At 36.8% G+C, this 22,271-nt stretch overlaps 1 protein-coding gene across 3 annotated transcripts in view; it reads right to left on the bottom strand.

Moving 5' to 3' along the window:
• LOC105227509 (protein diaphanous) overlaps positions 1-22,271 on the bottom strand; it is a 130,722-nt gene that overhangs the window by 42,281 nt on the left and 66,170 nt on the right. For all 3 annotated transcript variants that reach the window (XM_049462405.1, XM_049462406.1, XM_049462407.1), the window contains one exon: positions 9,682-10,000. In XM_049462405.1, coding sequence (XP_049318362.1) covers positions 9,682-10,000 — 319 coding nt within the window. The remainder of the gene's footprint in view (positions 1-9,681; positions 10,001-22,271) is intronic.

Genomic DNA, 22,271 nt, shown 5'->3' with positions numbered 1-22,271 from the left:
TTAAACCAAGATTTGGGCATGAGAAAGCTGTCCGCGCGTTTGGTGCCGCGTTTGCTTACGCTAGACCACAAACGTGCGCGCATGAACATTTCCAGCGCTCTGTTGGCTCAGTTTAGAGGCAATAACACCGAGTTTTGGCGCCGATTGATAACTGTAGACGAAACTTGGATTCATCATTATACGCCCGAAACAAAAAACCAATCTAAACAGTGGATTGAAAAGGGGGAACCAGCCCCAAAAAACCTAAAGCTGTGTATTCGGCTGGGAAAGTGATGGCGAGTGTTTTTTGGGACAGCCATGGAATTATTTTTATCGACTATCTTGAAAAAGGAAAAACTATAACAGGAGCATACTACGCATCATTATTGGACAAGCTAAAGGAAGAAATTTCGAAAAATCGGCCACATTTGCAAAAAAAGAATGTCTTGTTCCAACAAGACAACGCACCATCTCACACCTCAACAGTCGCCATGGCGAAAATCCACGAATTGCGGTTCGAACTGCTTGACCATCCACCTTATTCACCGGATCTAGCACCAAGCGACTTTTTTTTGTTTCCTCAACTTAAAACTGCGCTCGGCGGCCAGAGATTTTCGTCAAATGAGGAGGCAATCTCTTTCGTGAACTCGTATTTTGCAGACAAAGACGCCAAGTACTATTTGGAAGGGTTGCAGAGATGGGAGCATCGCTGGGAGAAGTGTGTGGAGTTACAAGGAGACTATGTAGAAAAATAAAAAAAAAAAAATTTGAAAAAGTCGCGTGCATCATGGTTAGGTCGGTTATTTATCGGACAGCCCTCGTATGGTGAGTGGAATAGTGAATATATTTGCCGTTGTTAAGAATACACAGATTATTTTGTAGTATATAACTTTCAAACATTATTCCTCTGGAGTTGGTGTTGTGGGGGCCTCACAGTGCATGTCACCCGTTTATATCGCCCAATATAATACTGTTCACAAAATTAGTATCAGTATTCAACTCATTGGGAGAAACTTTTATGTTTGATTTTAGGTAAATATTTTGTATATTAATTTGTAGACTAATTTTTGCTTGGGTAGAAGCTATTTGAAATTTGGAATTATTGCCGTTTGCACTGTAGACATATATACTTGCGGATGAGAAATTCAATACCTAATTTATTTTTCATTTTCGTATTGTGAAGATAAAGATTATACCCTTTTGGGCATTTGATCGTTATCAATGTCACATTGATATGCGTTTCTTGCAATGCTAGGATATGAGGTTGGAATTCCGCTATTAACATCTCCAAATTATTGTAATTGCTCCAATAGCTTTTGATATTCCACTGAAGAACTTTCATTACAAAAAATGCACGGAGATATGAGTTAGTTATTCAGGATTAGAATCTGTTATTGTATTTTTCTGGTTATTGTAGTGAAGTTGAGAAAGAATGTCATTAGTGTCTGTAGCCTTATTATTCTGTTAAACCTAATTGTTTTCGGCAAAATTGCTGGTATTGCCAATGAAATTATATTCAACATTGTTTTCCTGCATTATAGTTGGTTCGGTTTCTTCCTGAAAATTTAATGCTGTGGGTTTTGTTGTGGAGCTAATAGGAGTTACAATAAAGTTATTATTGGGAGGATTTTCTTTATTTTGATTGCTGGGATTAGTGGTATTATTATGATAAATTTTCGTTGGTAGAATAAAATCTGAGTATTTTTATTTTTAATTAATTTATATAAAGTTTGTGTTTTGTAGTTGTGTCGTCAGCAATAGGTTTTGGTATTGTTATTATTTTTTGCAGATTTTCGTTGCTTTTGGTTGTTGTTGTTGCTGTGATTATTTAGTCTGTGGTTAGTTCCAGTGATTCTATTGAGTTTTCCTTTGTAAAGTAGTCTGGTGAACAGTAGTTCACATAAGTTACTACTTCTTTAATTGACGTTCGCTTTATTATAAAATATTTAAGGATTCCTTGATTTTTAAAATAAGTTGGGCATTTTTGGAAATTGGAATTTTACGGCAGGCTTGGAGAAGATAGGGATTTTGCTGCGGGACCTAACTGAAAAAAAGTGATAGTAAAACCGTAAGAAATAACCCATAAGAAGAAGACTGTAAGATCACTAGTTATAGCCTACCTTTAGGTTTTGCAAAATTGTGTATGCAAATTAGTTTTGAGTGAGAATTGTGCTTGCACTAAGTACGTTTATGGGGAATTGAATTGTTGCATATTTTTTGGCGCAGGTTGGTTAATGGTTTGAGTTTTTGTTATAATGCTCAAAATGTAGTATTTAACTTTTATTTTAGCGAAGAATTATTGGCAGTTCCTTACGGCAGACTTGGAGGAGATAGGGATTTTGCTGCGGGATCTAACTGAAAAAAGTGAGAGTAAATCCGTAAGAAAAAGTCCGTAAGAAAAAAGTATTAATTGCACACTTTTAAGCGGGCTCTAAGTGTTCGCTCCCCTGCACATTTTTTCACCATTGAAAAAGTTTACGTTGCGCTTTTGTGAATAAGCTTTAGAGCTTTGAATGTGTCATTGTGTTGCCATATTCTTTCAATTCGTTTTCCTTAAAAAGTATAATTAATTGAAAACAATACATATTGGAACGAAGTTCCTTACGGCAGGGTTGGAGGAGATAGGGATTTTGCTGCGGGATCTAACTGAAAAAAGTGATAGTAAAACCGTAAGAAAGCTGTAAGCTCTTCGAGCTCAAAAAGCTATTTATAAGTATCTTTGTTTGAGACCCAGGATCTTAGGCCCCTGTCACAAAGACTCCAGAAAGCGTTTTGTTTCCGGTATAGAAAAAATTAATGAAATGATGACGCTTCCCTCTTTATCTTATCTTTATCGACTTCCAAGAGGCGTTCAATACACGTCATAATCTGGAATGCATTCGGTAATAGAGTGGTCCCCTTAAAATCAATTGATTTAATAAGACAGTCTACTCAGATGTGGGTTATTCGGACAACAACCATGCCTACTTCCCATACAGCACAATTTTAAATTCCACTTGATTCGTTCAGTTTCCAGTAAACAAATCAAGTAGCTATGAATATATCTGGATACAACTTTGCACAATTAATATCTTTAGTGTATGCCACCTTATGACCAAGAATTGTTTAAATCCAATCAAAACTGTTCAAGCTCCCAGGAAACCGTATACTTAGACCCCGGTACCTATTTTCAGATTTTGTTATGTATTCTTGTAATGTTAAAATAATAAAAAAAAAATTATATTAAAAATATTAATTTACATTTTTACTTGGAATTTCTGAATCTAGACTTAAATATTCCCTTAACATCGTATTGGACGGAACGGGAGAAATAAGCTGGGGTCAAAGTAGAAGTTTCGAAGACCTAGACTATATGGAGACATTATATGTTTAATAACAAACATCTTTGCAAAAAGAAAACCATCAATGGGGCAAAAAACTGCAGCGAAAGTAAGCCTCGGCTAAATCAAAGAAATGCGTATAAACACCACCTATACCCAAAACTTCCAAGTCGATTGTAGAGAACTCGGAAATGTGAAATTCTTTTAGTTACTTGGGCAAGTTATACGCATGCACATTTAGTTTTACCAAACTTGACTATTATTTTGTTATTTTAGTTATTAATTTGAATTACAACTTTTTTTTTATTTTACGTAATTCATTACGAGTATTTCTTGAAATACTAAATTTTCTTAATACTTTCTGTACTTAAATAAAAACTAATCAGCAAAATTTTTTTGCAAATTGTATCGATTCTACATTAGCCGAGGGAACTTCGTTCCTACCTGGTGTCCCACGACACCACATTTGTTTTTTATTTATTGATCTATGCTGAGAATTACAGTTAATACATTTAATTTGTTCTTTTTATAATTTTATTAACTTCGATTGCATTTTGATCCTTAAGGCCAGTTGTTATTTCTTTTTCTGAAAGGTTTGTTAAAGCTGGAGAAAATATCACGACTTTTACGGTATTAAATTTTGTATGATATTCACAGATAATTTCGCATATATTAGTTTCTATTAAAATGACGGCGTTTTTTTTGCGGTTGACGAGAACGAGTTATCATCACGTGTAAATTTTGTAAGTTTTCTATTCTTCTCACTAATGATACCGTTTAGCGCTTTTGTTTGTACTTTTGATGGTTAAAATTTTCTGGGAGTCAATCTTTTTATTATTATCGAGATTTTCCGTAATTGAGGTTAGGGCAAAAAAAATGGTGGTTTGTTTAAGCATAAATCTTTTTTATTGAGTTGTTCTTTTTTTTTGTGGGTGGGGGATCCATTTCCAGAATCCCATAATAGCCTCTACCAGTAGGAGAGCTGTCGGCCATAACTGAGAGAGTTCAATACAAGTGTCTTTGTAAAGTCGACGTTAGAAAAAAAAACTCTTAACAAATTTATAGATTTACAATTTAATTTTTTCACACAATTTTTGAAAATTTTTTATAAACTTGAGAAAAAAAAAAATATTGATATCGTTTTCAATGCTTGCTTTTTTTTACTTTTCCATTTACAGTGATGAACAAAAGTATTGGCACAGCAAGATACCTTACTTTAGCACTGTTTTTACCACTTATAAAATAAGTTTTGAACACTAAAAAAAGTCCTTAGTTAGGACGAGTAATTATCAATTATATTTGCTTTAATTAATTTAATTATCTCTTATATTTAATGAATAGTAATTATTAAAGAAAAAAGTGCTAATTATAGCGAAACAAAACTACTGGCACACTCCATAAAAATACAAAAAAACAATAACAAAGTAGTAAACTATACTACTATGTATACAAAGTACTAAACTATACTACTATACTAAAATAAGGTGACATTTGAATTTAAACTGCGCGCGTCGAAGGATTTGGAGAATTTTTTTGTTTAGGTTGTTAGTACTGTCAATCACATTTATGTCAAATTTCATGTCAAAATATTTATTAGTGTTTGAGATACGAGTCGTTTTGTGAGCTGCTAAAAGTTTTTCGTTTTTTGCGATGTCGAAATTTGTTGAGCAAAGAATTTGCATTAAATTTTGTTTACGGAATGAATTTTCTGCTGCGGATACGTTGAGGATGGTGCAGAAAGCCTTTGGTGATGATGCTATGTCTAAAAAAAATGTTTACAAGTGGTATAGTGAGTTCCAAGCCGGCCGTGAACGTGTCGAAGACGAAGAACATCCAGGGCGACCATCAACCTCAACCGACGAAGCTCACGTTCAACAAATCAAAGATTTGGTGTTGAAAAACCCTCGATTGACAATTAAATCTCGACTGGTACCGAAAACATTGAATTTTTTGGAAAAAAAGGCGTAGCATTGAAGTGTGTGAAATGATGCTTTCCGACTACCAGGGTTTCATGAAATGCATTATGACTGGCGATGGGACTTGGATCTATGCTTACAACCCCTAAACAGACGATCAATCGAGCGAATATCGTGCCAAAAGAGAGCCGAGACCAAAAAAATCGCGCCAAAGTCGCTCAAAAATCAAGGTCATGTTGACTGTTTTCTTTGATTATCGTGGTGTTGTGCATTATGAATTCCTTCCAACCGGTCAAACAGTCAACAAGGAATATTATTTGAACGTTATGCGACGTTTGCGTAACGCTATCCGCCTAAAAAGGCCGGAATTGTGGAAAGACAATTCTTGGTTTTTACACCACGATAATGCACCATCCCATACTGCCCAAAAACTCAACCCATATCGTTCCGCAACCACCGTGTTCACCTGATCTGGCGCCGTGCGACTTCTGGCTGTTCACCAAGCTTAAAAGACCGCTCCGGGGACACCGTTTTTATACGATAGAGGAGATTCAAGCCGCAGCGAAGACGGAACTGAAAGCCATCCCGGAAAGTGACTACAACCAGTGTTTCGAAGATTGGAATAAGTGCATTGCATCGGGAGGGGATTACTTTGAAGGGGATGAAATTGATTTGGAAGAATAAATAAAGAATTTTCAAAATAAATATAAAATTAATATTTTATGGCCAAGCCCTTTTGCTTGATGACTGCTTCTAGCCGGTTTGGCATTGATGAATCCAATTTTTGTGTCGTTTCTGCGCCAATATTCTGCCATTCCTCCATTAGTGCCACCTTCAACTCAGCTTTTGTGTATATCGCTCTCTTCTTAACGCGCCTATCTAGTTCTTCCCACAAATATTCTATTGGGTTAAGATCGGGCGATTGAGGAGGATGCGGTAATGTATGTTTTATGTGATGTGCCAGCCACATGCGTACATCATAAGCCGTATGCTTCGGGTCATTATCGTGTTGAAATGTGAATGACTCTGGCAATTCCAATTGTTCGGCACTTTTTTATTTCTTGTCCATAATGACGTCTATGAATTCCAGCTCACCGACACCTGCAGCGGACATACAACCCCCAACAATTACCCCTCCACAGCGATGTTTTACAGTAGCAGCAAGGTTCTTTTTTTGCAGTTCGATGTTAGGCTTTCTCCACATTTGAACATTGAAATATATTGAACTTACTCTCATCTGGCTTGCTTATGTACTCCTTCACATAAGCTAAACGCTTCGTTTGGTTCGCTTTGGAAATAAGAGGTTTACGTCTAGCTACGCAGGAACTGTAATTAGCTTCATGCAGTGTCCTCCGGACCTTTATTGGATGAATATCTTTTCCCATCTCTTGTTTAACTTCCGCAGCGATTTGTGTGGATAATATTCTGGGGTTCTTTTTTACCTTCCTGACTATTTGACTACGTTCGCGATCACTTAAAGCCTTAGGTCTGCCTATTCGTTTTTCGCTTTGTAAAGATGCAGTATCTCTAAAACGTTGAATAATACTCCGTATGGTATATCGGCTTCTGTCCATCATTTCACTAATCTCGGCGTACGATTTACCATTATATATTATATCATATATAATATTATTTTCCGCTGAGATTCGTTGGTTTCACATTTTTTGCTCCTCATTTTTAAAAAATTTAAGCAAATTTAACTATTAAATAAAGGCACACTGAGTTTTGAAGTTTGATTCTTTACAAAAACAAATTTGCTTATGTATAAATAACGGTACTTTAAAAAAGAGTTGCCATAATTAATAAAAATTACCCAAAATTGCCTGATTTTATAGGGTGTGCCAATTCCTTTGTTTCACTATAATTAGCCCTTTTTGCTTTTATAATTACTATTAAATAAATATAAGAGATAAATAAATAAATTAAAGCAAATATAATTGCTAATTACTCGTCCTATCTAAGGATTTTTTTTCTTTTTTTTGTAATCAAAACTTATTTTATAAGTGGTATAAAACAGTTCTAAAGTCAATACTTTTGTTCGTCACTGTATGTAAAAACTTTGTTGCATAATACCAAATGCAATCATACGTACTTTTAAAAAAGAGGAAAAGATAACATCTCCAGTTTTAGAGTTAACTGTAATTTTAAAAGTGAACGACATAGATGCAATCATATTCAGTTTGCAAAACGCCACACTAGTTAAGGCAAAGTTGAAAATTAAAAAAAAGCTTCGACATGCTATGGGCTGAATATAAAATCAATATGATAGGAAATGATAGTTGGAAGTGAGAGACAAGAAATGTACGTCCGCTTCACGACTAAGTTCTCAAAACCCCGTGGATGAAAAAAACTCATTTGGGGGTGTTTCTCATAGTGTGGTGCAGGGCCTATTTTTTGAATATATGATAACGCGGACTGCCATATGCGTCTTTCATATCTTCAATTTGGCAATTCCAATAAGACGGGATCCAGAAACATACTTCGAGTCTCGCAAATCCAATCGTAAACTAATGGAAAATAAGTAAGGAACTCTGAGAGAAGCTTCAAAGGGTTTGATAATCTGTTCCACAGAGCACAGAGCAGAGAGAGTATATCTGTATTATGCAATAATTGTAGTGTCCTACAAAGTACCAACAATTTTTTCTATTAACTCCCTTAAAATTTTTTTTTTTTTATGTAAGATATTTTTATTATATTCTTTGGTCCTCGGAATTTTTGGAATATTTTACTTGACCATTGTTTTTGCAAAATTATTTTTTTTTTGTTTTTACAATATTTGGACTGTTAATAATAACATTTGATATAGAGTGAATAATAAAAATATATTTTAGTTGATTTTAAATCAGATTTATATTTTTTAGAAGATAAAATTAGTACTGTGGATGCTTCTATATTTTTGTCCGTAACTGTATACAGCGGTTAAAAACTACGCTACTCCCGTAACATTTCATTTTACTCTTGCTACCGCTTTCACTTTGTCGGGAGCCACAGCATAACAATGTAAAAGAAGTGCTCTACTCTGCTGCGAGTTTTGTTAGGTAAAAAACTATAGCTGGAGCGGAAGCAAAAAATTAAATTCTGCGCTATGCTCTGGCTTAGCGGTAGCAAAAAATTGGGAGCGGTAGCACAGCAGAGCTAATGAAAATTTTCATGTGTTACAGCTTTAATTAATTGAATAATTCAAACAAAAAAATGTTATGCAAATCATTTTGGCACTTGTTGCGTCAAGTGACTTTATAAATCTAAAATCAAATATTTTAAGAAATATATTAATAAAGTGGATTAGATAAGTGAATAAATTATATATATTCGCCGGTCGAAACTCACACCGGCGAGGTATTACGGGGCTCTAAACTTGATTTTTCCAGGAAATTCGCACGAAATGTGAAGAAGGTGAACAATTCTGAGAAAAATGCGTCTAAAGTCAAGCGATGCCTTAAAATACCTCTGATCTGTAGGAATTCAAAGATAAAAAATCAGGATTGTCGTGTATTTTCTATGAAAAATTTTTACATGCCTTGGTCCAGTCCTTTATGTTAATATTTAGGGCTAAAATTTTCAGAGAATTTTTTTTTTAGTATATGGACTGAAAAAAATTAATAGTAAAAAAAAACACCCTAATGTATATAAAAAAGGGAAAAGTAATGTAGATAAAATTAATTTCGAAAATTCATAGTAATTGAGTATTATAAACATTTGGAATAGATGATGTTTTTTTAATATAAAAATGGTAAATATTTTACATAATAAAAAAATATATATAATTTATTCAATTATTATCTAATTGACTTTATTAATATATTTCTTAAAATATTTGATTTTAGATTTATAAAGTCACTTGACGCAACAAGTGCCAAAATGATTTGCATAATATTTTTTTGTTTGAATTATTCAATTAATTCAAATATTATGACAGAAAATAGCAAAAAAGAAAAAAACAACAAACACATGAGGGAGCTGTAGCACATGAAAATTTTCATTAGCTCTGCTGTGCTACCGCTCCCAATTTTTTGCTGCCGCTACGCCGGAGCATAGCGCAGAATTTAATTTTTTGCTACCGCTCCAGCTATAGTTTTTTACCTAACAAAACTCGGAGCAGAGTAGAGCACTTCTTTTACATTGTTATGCTAAGACTATGTTGTGGCTCCCGGAAAAGTGAGAGCGGTAGCGATAGCATAGCAATAATTCTAGAAATTTTGCTGCTACGGAGTAGTAAATGAGAACCCTGACTGTATATACTAATTTTCAGTATTCTTAATACAAATCTATTTAAATATACATATATACTGTACTTTTTACTTTACAAGAATAGCTTAAAAGAAAATATTTTGTGTAAGCATTTCTATTAATATCCTACATATTAAATTTTCAAGTTCTCAACAATTTAAGTACATTTATGTAAACTAATTTTCCTAATTTAAGCTTGGTACATATTATATAAATCATACCCTTAAGTAAAAACTTACCTTTTAGATGCATAAATACCATTTTGCGTTTTTCGGTAAGAGTTTTCTTTAGAAGTGGTTCACGTTTATCTTTAGGGATATTCATATCTTCCAGAATTTCCAAAAACTTCAAGTCTATTTTACTGTCATCCATCGTTCGAATATCATTTTCCAGCGCCTGAAGGTCAATACTTTCATTGTTATCAAACATATTTGCTTTTATGGGCATAGTTGAATTATTGCTGGTGTTTTTTATCTTTTGACGGCTGAACCATCCCTCAAACCAACCATCAGTTGTTCCTGTTCTTACTTTTTCTTGCTTTGACATATTTATTATTAACTAAAAAAAATTAAATAGAAAAAAATTAAATAACTTGACCACTTGCTTACTTTAATATTTTTTTGATAAGTGGCAATATAATTTTTTAAAATTTCTATAATGCTATCAAAATTTGTGAACAAATGTGAGAAACAAAAATTACACTAGCCGACAATGTTGACATTTTTTTTCTGCTTTGAAACCAAACTTGTTTTTTTATGTTGCTTTGATAAGGTACATATATAATTTGAATATAAAAAAAAATTGCTAGGTCCAGGTTAAGAGAAAAATAAAAGTAAAATTTTTGCAAAAAATATATTGAATATTATAAATTTTTATCCCTCTATTTATATTTTCTTGTACTTTTTTGAACTTCTGCTTTATTGGTAGTCAGGATTATCACGTAAACATATCCAGCAATAGTCTGCCAACATGCTAGGAGTCCATTTGCCTTGATACCTTTTCTCCATACTCAATATGTCTTGGTGAAATCTCTCCCCATGTTCATCACTGACTGCACCTAAATTGGGAGGAAAGAAATCCAAGTGCCAATGTAGGAAATTTATTTTCAGGGACATGTTACACCCTAAAGCCTGAAAATCCGTCAATAGGCTTGATATGAGTTCTTCATAATCGGGTGATTTGGTGTTACCCAAAAAAATTTTTACAACCTCAACAAATGAAAGCAATGCTTTTTTTCTAGCGTATTTAGTTTAGAGACAACTTCATAACTCGTCGTATGTCTGGCCCCACAAAAATCACTTCTTTTAATTTCGCATCACTAAGTCTCGGAAATATACTTTTAAGGTATTGAAAACCTTCTCCCGTTTTATCCATTGCTTTTACAAAATTTTTCATTAAGCCTAATTTTATATGAAGGGGTGGCAATACAATATTCTCGGGTTCAACAAGACGAAGATTGGACACCTTTTTCTGATTAGGTACATAGTCTGTTCGTTTTGGCCACTCTTTTTGGATATAGTGTTTGCTTCAAGCTCTGCTATCCCATTCGCACATAAAACAGCAAAATATGAATATGGAAATGACAAATTTGGTAGAAAAGCCAAGCTGTGCCCAAAGAAACGAACAAACGATCGCCGATTATCACCGCTTCGCTTGCTACTCGAACAAGGTTGGAAAGATTCATATTGAGCAAGGTTGCGCAACCTGAATCTGTCGCAACCTTTTCCGAACTCGTATAAGAAGTATAACTTCAATAATATTATCGTAATTGGACCTAAGGATTTTTTTTTATTATTTTTCTAATGATATACATACTAACAGGAACCAAAATATATAATTTTTATTTCAGAGCAAAATCCATTGTCGGCTAGTGTTATTATTTATAATGCCGATTTTTAATTTTGGCTTTTTTTGTTCGACTAATTGATATACCCCAGCGAAATAAATATAAAGGTAACCACATTTTCATCAATGAACAAACATAGGACATAATTAGATTAAAACTTGTCTTGCAATTTACTTTTATGCTTTTAATTTTAAAACAACGGTCGAAGAAGACTAAAGAGTTTTTGCAATCCTAAGGTACTTCCACCCTCCACTGGCCAGCTCTGAGCTCAGATCTAAAGCCAATAGAGAACCTTTAGTCCATGTTAATGGAGATTTTGCCATGGTCTCCAGTTTAAAATATAAAACAATTAAGGCGTTACATAACCAATGAATGGAAAAAATTTATACCACCTACATTCATTCGCTGATAAACTCCATACCACGATATCTAGAAGCAGTTATAAACAATAATGGCGCACATACATATGTACATCTCTTTAAGGGGTCTATACGGTAATCTGGCCTGTTTTTTTTAATTTTTTTTTTTGAAAATTTTGTTTTCTTAGAAATTTTTATTCCACAATAGAACTTTTTTCGCATATTATGAGGTACATATATCGTGGAGTGAATAAACAAATTTTTTCGCAATTTGAGGACATCTGTCGGAGAAATGGCTGGGTGAATGAGAGGCGTTTTTCACTGGCGGACACGATTTCTCATGTTTGGATCATCTGAAACACAAAAACCCAATTTATTCTTAAAAAGTACGTGAATGGTTATCGCCTCTACTAGAATTTTGAAAAAAAAATTTTGATAAATAAAAAAGTAATTCACGTTTTTTTTAACTTTTTCCCTTTTTTAGGTGTGCTTTGAGAAAAACGCGTTTGAAGTGCCAGGTGTGCACTCCGAGCGCTCCGAACGTCGAGCGGTATTATTATCTTTGGTCCTTTTACAAAACCTTCCAAAGGTAAAGTGGATTTCTACATTAATTCTAAGGGTATAAGGAAACAAAAGATGCAAAAACAAAAAAAAATTGAAAAAAGATTACCCTACTAACCCTTTAAAACAAAAGAAAATCGTTAAAGGTTAAAGTAACCTGCGTTTATATTTTCGCACTTAATGTTTCTTATAAAAATTCAGTTTCAAAAGGAAGAAAATATTTAAATTTTAGACAGTATTTAGTGCTTTTTAGGACAATTAGGAAATGTATTTAAAAATAAGGCTGTTGTTTCGTTTTCGTTGGGGCTGTTTTTTACGTGGCGGGTTCCAAACCAAGCGCATAACCCTACGAAGAGATGTTTCGCTTTCTCACTTCAGTTCGTCTTCAAAAGATGTTCTGTCCCAAAGGATACTTGGTCTAAGACCGGGAGTCGTGAGCTGCTTGAGTGATATGTAAAATAATCGTTTCTGATCAGTCCCAATTGAATGGCAATCAGAGAACTTTCCTCACTTGTGTGAACTTCTACACATGACTCCATCCTCCAGAGCACCGAGGTCCTAACTACAGGTCCGACTAACAAGTTTCAAGACAGAAGCATGCTCTTGTGGAACCCCCAGAGGTGATCTAGTGACTGATTTCCAGATCATACTAAAATTATGGAGGGAACAGTTGTCCAGCCTGCTGAATGGCAGTGAAAGCATAACGTCAGGAGAACGCAAGTCCGATTCAACAATCGATGACAATGGAGCAGCATTATTAGTGTGGCTTTATCCCTGAAAAATCAACAACTGATCAGATATTCATCATGCGCCATGTTTTGAATTAATCGATAAGATCGATAGAGTGATTGAAGAGTAAGGTTTATATATGTAATAACATCCATTAAATAGTGGAGAAATACTGTTATTTTTGAGGTTTCTAATGTGATGTCGTAAATAATTAATTTTTTCCGCTTATATTGCAAACGTAGGCTGAACCCTACAAAATTTATTAAAACAATATAATAAGAATTTTACACATTGAAACACTACAGAAACTCGATGGTAAATGTCTATCTTTTATAGACATCCCACAATAACATGTTTTTGTCATTTACTTTTTAAGACAAATAATGGCTAATTTTCGAAGTAATTTTAACCAATACAGCATTAATACTTATTTAATTAAATACCTAAATACATTGTTGATTTAATATATGTAGATCTGTATGGCCCCCTACTGCATATGATATAATGAATATTTTCGAAGATATTACAGATTTCAAAATTGCGAGACGTAGCGTTTGCGGCGGTACAGGCCGGGTACTATGATAAATTCAAAGAAGCAAAAAAATTTTTTTAATTTTGTCGGGCTGTGTAATTAGCGCGTTGTTGTTGTTGTTTTAACGGATATCCCCGTTAGGATGGTAAGAGTTATCTGTGTTGTCGTCGAGGTCATCTAACGGTAGGCCCAGGAAACGCGCTGTTTCGACGGGGTCGGACCAAAGGGAGGAAGGTGTTAGATGGGTTGGGTTTGTGGGGCATGCAAAGAGGTGGTCAGTGTCATGCGGAGACTCGTTGCACGCAGGACATATATTGGATATGTCGGGGTCGATTCTGGATAAGTAGGAGTTTAACCTGCTACAGTACCCAGAACGAAGTTGCGCTAGGGTCACTCGCGTTTCTCGCGGCAACTGGAGCTCTTCATCTGCAATAGGTGGTGCTTTGACTCCAAGAACGCCATTCACGGGAAGGGAGTCGGTGAAGGTGTTAATGGCTCCACTGTGAATGGCGGTCAGTACCTGTCTGAAGTCTGTAGCGTCCGAAGTTCGGTCGGCGTACTGTACGATGTCGTCGACGTAGTCGAGGAATGACCTCTTGATGCTCCTAGGAGGCGGCTCCGCTCCAAGCAGATGGCTGTAAGGGTGATTCCTACGGAAACATCCCAGCAGGAACTGCCTGGAGAGGAGTTCATTATGCTCCTTTACAGGAAGCATGCGCGTCTCACTATGGAGGTGTTCGATGGGAGACATCAAGAGTCATCCCGTCGTAGTCCGGAGTGCTGTGTTCTGGCAGGTCTGTAGTTTCCTCATCTGCGTGCCACTGCATCCAGGCGACCATATCGGTGCTGCGTAGTTGAGGACCGGCCGGCCGATTGCCTTGTAAGTTGCCAACAACGTTTCTTTGTCTTTTCCCCATGTGCTGCTAGCGACTTGAGGATCTTGTTGCGGCTCTGTACTTTGGCGATAATCGCGGTCGTATGGGGAGAGAAGGAGCATAGACTATCAAGGGTTATGCCTAAAATTTTAGGGTTATTGACAGTCGGAATTTTGACGTCATCGACTGCAATATCAAGCTCAAGTCTATACTCCTTCGTCCAGTTTGTGAATATGGTCGCTGTGGATTTGGTGGGGGAAAGTTGGAGATTCCGTGCAGTGAGGAAACGAGAAAGGTCGGAGAGGTAGCTGTTCACTTTCGAACACATGCCATCGATTCCATTGCCCGACGTCAATATGGTGCAGTCATCAGCGTACGAGGTTATGGAAACCCCCTCTGGTGGTTGTGGGAGTTTCGAAATATAGAAGTTAAACAGTAGTGGGGAGAGGACACCACCCTGCGGAACCTCCTGTTTAATTCTTCTCAGTTTAGATGTTTCGCCTCGAAATAGTACGGATGACTGACGACCACTCAGGTAGTTCATGGTCCACCTCTTTAACCCTGGAGGAAGCGTTGTTTTTTCTATGTCCTGCAGTAGCGTTGTGTGATTGACTGTGTCAAAGGCTTTTGACAAGTCCAACGCTACGAGGATCGTTCTCTCACAGGGTGGCTTCTGGTTGAGGCCACGGACTATCTGGGTGTTTATGACGCTAAGTGCTGTGGTAGTGCTGTGCACTTTGCGGAATCCATGCTGGTGGCTGGCTAGGCTCAGGTTGTGAGTGAAAGTCGGGAGTAGCAGAGCCTCAAGTGTCTTCACTACTGGGGAGAGGAGAGTTATCGGGTGATATGATTCCCCTTTGTTGGCGGGTTTCCCAGGTTTCAGTAGTGGCACCACTCTTCCGATTTTCCACACATCGGGTATTTGAAGAGTGGTTAGTGACAAGTTGAGGACTCTGGTGAGATAACCTACTCCCGTCGAGCCTAGATGCTTTAGCATTAGCATGTTGATTCCATCAGGGCCAATGGATTTGGATGATTTAGCTTTTTTGATGACACTCTGAACCTCCTCATCGATGAAAGTAAGTGGCGCGCAGTTGTTTGGCATTTTGGGCAGCCGTCGGTTAACACATCTCTTAGCTTTGTCTACCGAAGGGTGCAGTGTAAACTGCCGGCTAAAAGCTCGCGCACTTCTTCGGGTCCGAAGAGGCACGACCATTGAATTGAACTTCAACTCGGTCGTCGTGTCTCTTCGGATTAGATAAAGCTTTGACAGTAGCCCAAAGCTTACTCACACCGGTGGAGAGGTTGCAGGACTTCAGGTGCTCTATCCATTTCGTCCGCTTATGTTGATTTACCATTCGCCGAATCTCCAAATTGAGATCCCTTATTCGGGGATCCCCGGGATCGGCATGGCGCATGAGCGCGACACCTTGCTCATTAGCTAAGACAGCTGCTTCGGCTGGGAAATTGGGGCGGATTTCCGCTATTCTTCCAGCCGGGCTGAAGCGAGCAGTAGCTGCTGCGATCACCTTGCGGAATTGACGTTCGCCAACGCATACGTCCGTAGGAATGGGTAGAGCGTTGAAGGTGCTCTCAGTGAATTCTGTGAAGCCGACCCAATTAGCTTTTTTGAAGTTAATGAAGGTACGGTTGTCCACAGAAACGGGAGGCTTCTCGATCGAGATAATTATGGGCAGATGGTCTGATGCAAGAGTTAGCATAGGTCGCCAGGTTATGCTGTTTATCAGGCCACCGCTAGCAATGGTAATATCCGGCGAGCTATTACAGGTGCCCATAACTCTGGCGGGGGCTTCGTCATTCATTGTGCAGAATGTCGAATCGTCAATCTGTTCCGCCAGGTCCATTCCCCTACGATCGTTTGACAGGCAGGAATGCCAAAGATCGTGGTGCGCGTTAAAGTCGCCTAGTACCAAACGGTTTTCACCACGAAGTAGCGCGCCTATATTCGGGTGATATCCTGTAGGGCAACATGTAACTGGGGGAATATATATATTAAATATTTCGAGCTCGACATCGCCTGACCGGATAGCTATGCCCTGACATTCTAGGGTAGTATCCCTGGGGTCGATGTCTTCATCGATCCGACGATACTGCACGGTGTTGTGCAATATGAAGGCTAGGCCACCACCATTATCTCGCTCGCGATCTTTACGAATGATGTTGAAACCTGCACAACTCAGAAGGTCTGAGCGGCTGTTGAGCTTGGTTTCTTGGACCGCAGCTATCGATATACGTTCCCGATTCATGAGTGCAACTATCTCCTCGATCTTGCTCTGGAGTCCGTTGGAGTTGAATTGAAGTAGTCTCGTTTGTCGCAGGTGTCCGTGAATGATCCTGGGGGTGAGGGAGTGACGTGTTGGTGGTGGTTGTTGCAGCTGCAGAACCCGCGGGGGCGGTTGTCGCACTGGGGTGTTGGTTGGCGACGCCACTGTTGTGAGTTGCGGGAGCAGACTCCTGCAGCATGGGGCAACGTAGGTGACACTCCACTCACGTGTGGTGCGCAGGCCGGTACACGTCGGGAAGTGGCACCAGCCAGTGCAGGAATTGCACTTAACTAATGCGACGTTCCGACGTATGACGGTCTGACACACGGAACAGACTGTGCGAGGAACCAAGAGTTGCTGATTGGTTCTCGCACGAGGATTGGAGCTAGATGAAGGTTGGGGGGGGGACAAGTCAGAGTGGGAGCTGTGTTGCCTGTTTGAGCTCCTGACCGTAGAGGTCCTTTGTTGGCCACTCTGACTGAGTGGCAGCGCGGCGCGCGAACAGTGTGCAGGTTGCACAGCCGTAGAGGCTTGTATCGCAGTATTGCGCAGACAACACGGGGCCACGTAACGCGTGGTCCACTCCCTGTGGGTCTTAAGGCCTGAGCAGGTCTTAAGATGGCTCCATCCATTGCATGTATTGCACCTGACCGAGGGGGAGTTTGGATGGAGCCTTTTAGCGCAGACGCAGCAGAAAAATTCCTCCGGGCCCGGGTTGGACTCAATGCCAGCACGAGTCAGGAGGAGCAACCCTGCTGCAAGGCGTTGCTCTAATGACGACAAACACAGATTAATACTCACCGATCCAAACGGAGGTTAGATCGCCGAAAAAACAGCCCTTGGTCGGATAAAATCCGAGTCAATTCCGGTGCGTAGAACCGGCTGTCGTGGGAATTGTGTAATTAGCGCGTCGAAGGCCGCGGTTCTTTCTATAACACTTTGAATATAGCAGCGACCGGACACGTTTATTAACGCAGCCCTCAAACGAGGAATATTTAAACGGAAACAATGAGGAATATGCGTACAATTTCAAACTGATCCTTCGTCAAAAATAATACAATTGCTAAATATTTGAAATAGTAGAATGGAACTGCAACCAGACAGTAGTGTAATGGAATATTACTGGCGCAGTAATCAGTCGATGAATGCCAGCCGACTTTTTCGTCTTTTCACGCTTGGGGATCGGTTCATCATGTGCAGTCCACTACAAATGACTGTCGATTGGACACTCAGACACTACAAATGATGGCTGACACATAGATAATACTACTACTACCATCTTTATGATTTCTATCTGTTAGATTATAACTACTAGTTACAGAAAAATGGATCACAAAACATTTCGTGTGTTAATAAAGCATTGCTTTTTGGGGAAGAATACTGTTGCATTTAAGCTCTGCACCAGGGAAGTCTACCGTTGAAAAGAGGTTGGCTAAATCGGAAAGAAGGAAATGACGGCCCAAAGACACGAAAGCTATGTGTCAAATGGGTGCCTCGCAAGTTCATAATCTAACAAAAGCAACGAATTGCTGATTCTGAGAAGGGTTTGAGTGTTCTCTAAGGCACAAATCCGATAAAAAATATATAGGGTAATAGGTACCGCAAAGTAAATATTCCGAAATATTCGACTTTGAAGTTCAAAAATTCTCAAAATTCGAACATTTCAACAATCCATTTCACTACATTAATCACATTTTCCACTTCAAATTCATTTAATTAAACTGTAAACATTTAAACAAATTCACAATTTGCACTTTTTGCACGTTTTATAAACAAGAAATTTATATTTTAAAAATTACTTTTTACATTCGTAGTGAGAATCATTTATGTGCTAACAATTATGGGGAAACGGAGTGCTGCCATGTGATAATAAGCAAATATGAGCAATTCATTGAAATTTCTGTTTTTCGGTATAATGCTTCTTTCTTTATTTAGCAATCTACATCTGATAAAAATAAGCGTCTATAAATTATATTTCAAATTAAAATGAGTATAAACATAATAATAAGAACTAACTAAGAAATATTTTACATTACATATGTACTCAGTACTTGCGACATCCAAAAAATTTGACCTCGATACTCGACAAGACTTTGTTGATTTTGGTAACGGTTCCTTAGTTCGAATACATTTCTGAAAAGTTCCGTTTTTTTCGATGATGAAATCTTATAACTCTTACGCATATGCGTTTCGGTAGATTTGGATCACTTTTAACTGGCGTTTTGTGTAGTGCGGTTTCATAACGAAAAGGAAAAAATTTACTAACAATAAAAGAGAAGTTGACATTTTAAAGAAACTAAGTGCAGGATATTCTGTCAATTCCTTAGCTAAAAGTTTTCACGTGCATAGATCAACAATAGCTCATATTAAGAAAAATGGGGAAATTCGTGTCGCATGCTGAATCTGCTCCTGGAAAGAGGAAAACGTTTAAACCTCAGAACATCCAAAAATGGAAAACGAACCCATGAAATGGTTTGTAAAAAAACGAGCAAAGAACTTACCTATCACTACTGATATGCTCAAGGTAAAGGCTAAACTTTTCCAAGCAAAAATACAGGAAAAGCCAGGTGACTTTCGTGATAGCAATGGGTGGATCACAAATTTTAAAAACAGATATATAATACGAAAACTGAAAAACTTTCGAATAATTCTCATTCAGTTAACCCATTTTTGCAAAACTTAAACAAGAAAAATTATTGATTTAGGGTTGAACAAGGAGCAGATATACAATGCCGATGAGTGTGATAGAACTCTTGTGAGCTCAAAAGAAACCTCGCTTCCGGGACATAAAATCAGTAAAGAAAGAATAACTTTTCTTGTTTGTACAAATGCGTCTGGTAATCATAGAGTAAAATGAATGGTTATTGGGAAAGTATTGAATCCACGCTCACTTAACAATTTTACGAATTTGCCTGTTGTCTACAAAGGAAATAAAAGTGCTTGGCTTTATTTGAAGAATGGTTTCACAAAACATTTGTTCCAGAGGTGTGTAGATGGATGTTTTGCTTTAAAAAATTTATCTTAGAAATTTAAAATTTCTTAAAACTGCTGGTTAAAAAATTTCTCCGTGGCGAAAATCTTCCAGAAAAGGCTATTTTACTTATAGATAATGCTCCCTGTCACCCCCAAGAAGGAGAGTTAAGAGTACTGAAGTCAAATATTGGTAATGTGTCTTCCTCCGAATTGTACTGCTATTATACAGACCGTGGACCAGAATGTCATAAGGTTTAGAAAAATTAACTACAAAACAAGCCTTTTAGGTCACATCGACGAGGAAAATCAGTAGACGAAGCTCTGAGAAGCATCAGCTTGAAAAACGCAATAGGGATATTCAGACCAGCTTTGTTAATTCGTTAGTCGTTACTCGGTGGTTTTTTCGTGGGTTTTATTTTTGTAAAACTAACAGATTATCGTCTTACCGAGTAATGATACCGAGTAATGAAGTACCAGACTGGCAAGCATGAAAGTTTTTTCGTTACTTGGTAACATCACTCAGCTGTTTTGTTTGCGTTGTTGCCTCAAAAGTTAACTTAATTCATTGCGAAAAAATACATTTGCTGTTTACTACAAATTAGTATCTGTCAAATTTTTCAAAAGTAAGTATTTAATATAATTGATAGAGTTGTTTTGAAACAAAATTTGCACCCACTACTGAATACCCCTAATAGTTTCTTTTATTTAATGCATGGAATGCCGTTAATGTGTCCTCAATTCGGTAATCTTTTCAAAAATTGTTTGACATAACAACCGAATGGAATTATGAAGATGACATCCTTCTTTCAGAGTCACGTTTACTGCTAGCTGAAGATACATAAAGTAGAACCATTGCAGAAATTGCAATTCTGAAATTGAGCAATCGATTGTTGAACCTACTTTGGAGTATTTTCGTACAAAATGAAGTTCACTGCACCGATGATGATAACTCTACCGAAGGTGAAGAAACAAACGACGTGATCCACAATATGAAAAGTTGCGTCGGCGGAGGCAATATCAGCATTAAATATTTGCCTAGAATGGGCGCAGCAAAACGCTTCCTTAAACGATCTTATAAGGCTTCAGAGGCTCAGAAACAACGTAGTCCTGAACAAGCGAGCTTGTATCAAACAATTAAAAATTTCAAATTTTTTTAATACACATATTTATGTATGTAGGTTTGCATGTATATCTATCTATATTTATGTACATATACCTACTAACATATTTAACTTAAAAATTTTTGAATTGAAATACATACATATAAAAAAAATATACATATATGTATGTATGTATAATTACATGATATCGAGGTGACTGAAGTACTTTCGCGTAGTACTCCTTTCTGAGTTGGCCGACTTCGGCCGCGCTTTAAAAAAATAACCCTGATCGAGCCAATACCCGGGGTGACTGAAGTACTTTTGCGCAGAACTCCTTTAAAAATCTAAGTATTTTATTACGTAACATTGTTATTTCATATTACTTAGTTCTTTATTAAATTTAAATAAGAAAATACCCATATGAATGAAAAAGATTGTTTATACTCATTTTAATTTGAAATATAATTTATAGAAGCTTGTTTTTTATATTTTTTCGTTATCATGTTTTCGTTATAAAATGATTAAATTTTTGTTATATCTGTCAGCTTGGCATAATTCCGATTTCTTTGGTACCGTTGGAAAGAGGAAGTTCTCCTGATTAAAAAATATGTAGGGTTATAGGTACTACAAACGCTTTACACTAATACACTATAAAATTTTAAATAAATCCACGTTTTACACTTTTAGCAGGTTTTTTCCTAAAAAATCTTTATTTTAAAAATTACATTTTACAATCGTTTGAACCTCATTTGTTTACCAAAAATTACGATATGTGATATGATAATATGTGATGATAAGGCAATTCACTGAAATTCCTCTTTTTCGCAAAAATTCCTCTATCCATGCATATAGATATTTTCTTTTTTAAATTTATTAAGCTAATAAGTAATATTATATAATAATATTACGTAATAAAGTGTAAAGTATACGGTACATTACGAAAACTAAAATTTTGTTTCAATAAGAGTGCATGATAACCAAAAGATATAACCACTTAGTAATAATAATTCAATATATTTTTTTATTTTTAACGCAGAAAGAAGTACTACGCGAAAGTACTTCAGCCACCCTCGGCCAGGGTTATTTTTTTAGAAAAAAGAATCACTCGAAAGTACAAACAAAAAAAACGTTGTGAAGCGCTGAAAATCCTTTACTTTTGGTTTTTAAGGAAAATTTTGAAAATTTTTTTTTATCTTATTGTTTAACATTTCAAGAATATGTCCTTAAAATTTTAAGTCGATAGAAGTAATATTCCTAGAGTTATCGTCTTATTAGTCTCCTGGCCTTTAACGCTCTAACTCTAACAGCTGAGGGCAGTCGGAATAGAACATAAACTTTAGACGCGTTTTTCTCAAAACTACTTTTTCAAAGTCCGTGTTCACTGTCATTTCAAAAGTACTAGACCGATTTATTTCAAACTTTGAACACATTTTTAGCATATAAAATACCTCCCCCTAAGGGTTATTAAATTTTTTTTTTTTTCATTAATGGTGTTTTCCACCCACAAAATTTTCTGGTGGAAAATAGCAGTTTTCACTTTAAATGACCGCCAAAAATTTTTTAATGAAA

Source organism: Bactrocera dorsalis, chromosome 1 (assembly GCF_023373825.1).
Source record: "Bactrocera dorsalis isolate Fly_Bdor chromosome 1, ASM2337382v1, whole genome shotgun sequence".
NCBI lineage: Eukaryota > Metazoa > Arthropoda > Insecta > Diptera > Tephritidae > Bactrocera > Bactrocera dorsalis.
Note: the sequence above shows the minus strand (reverse complement) of the source record. Positions and strands in the feature narration are given on the sequence as shown.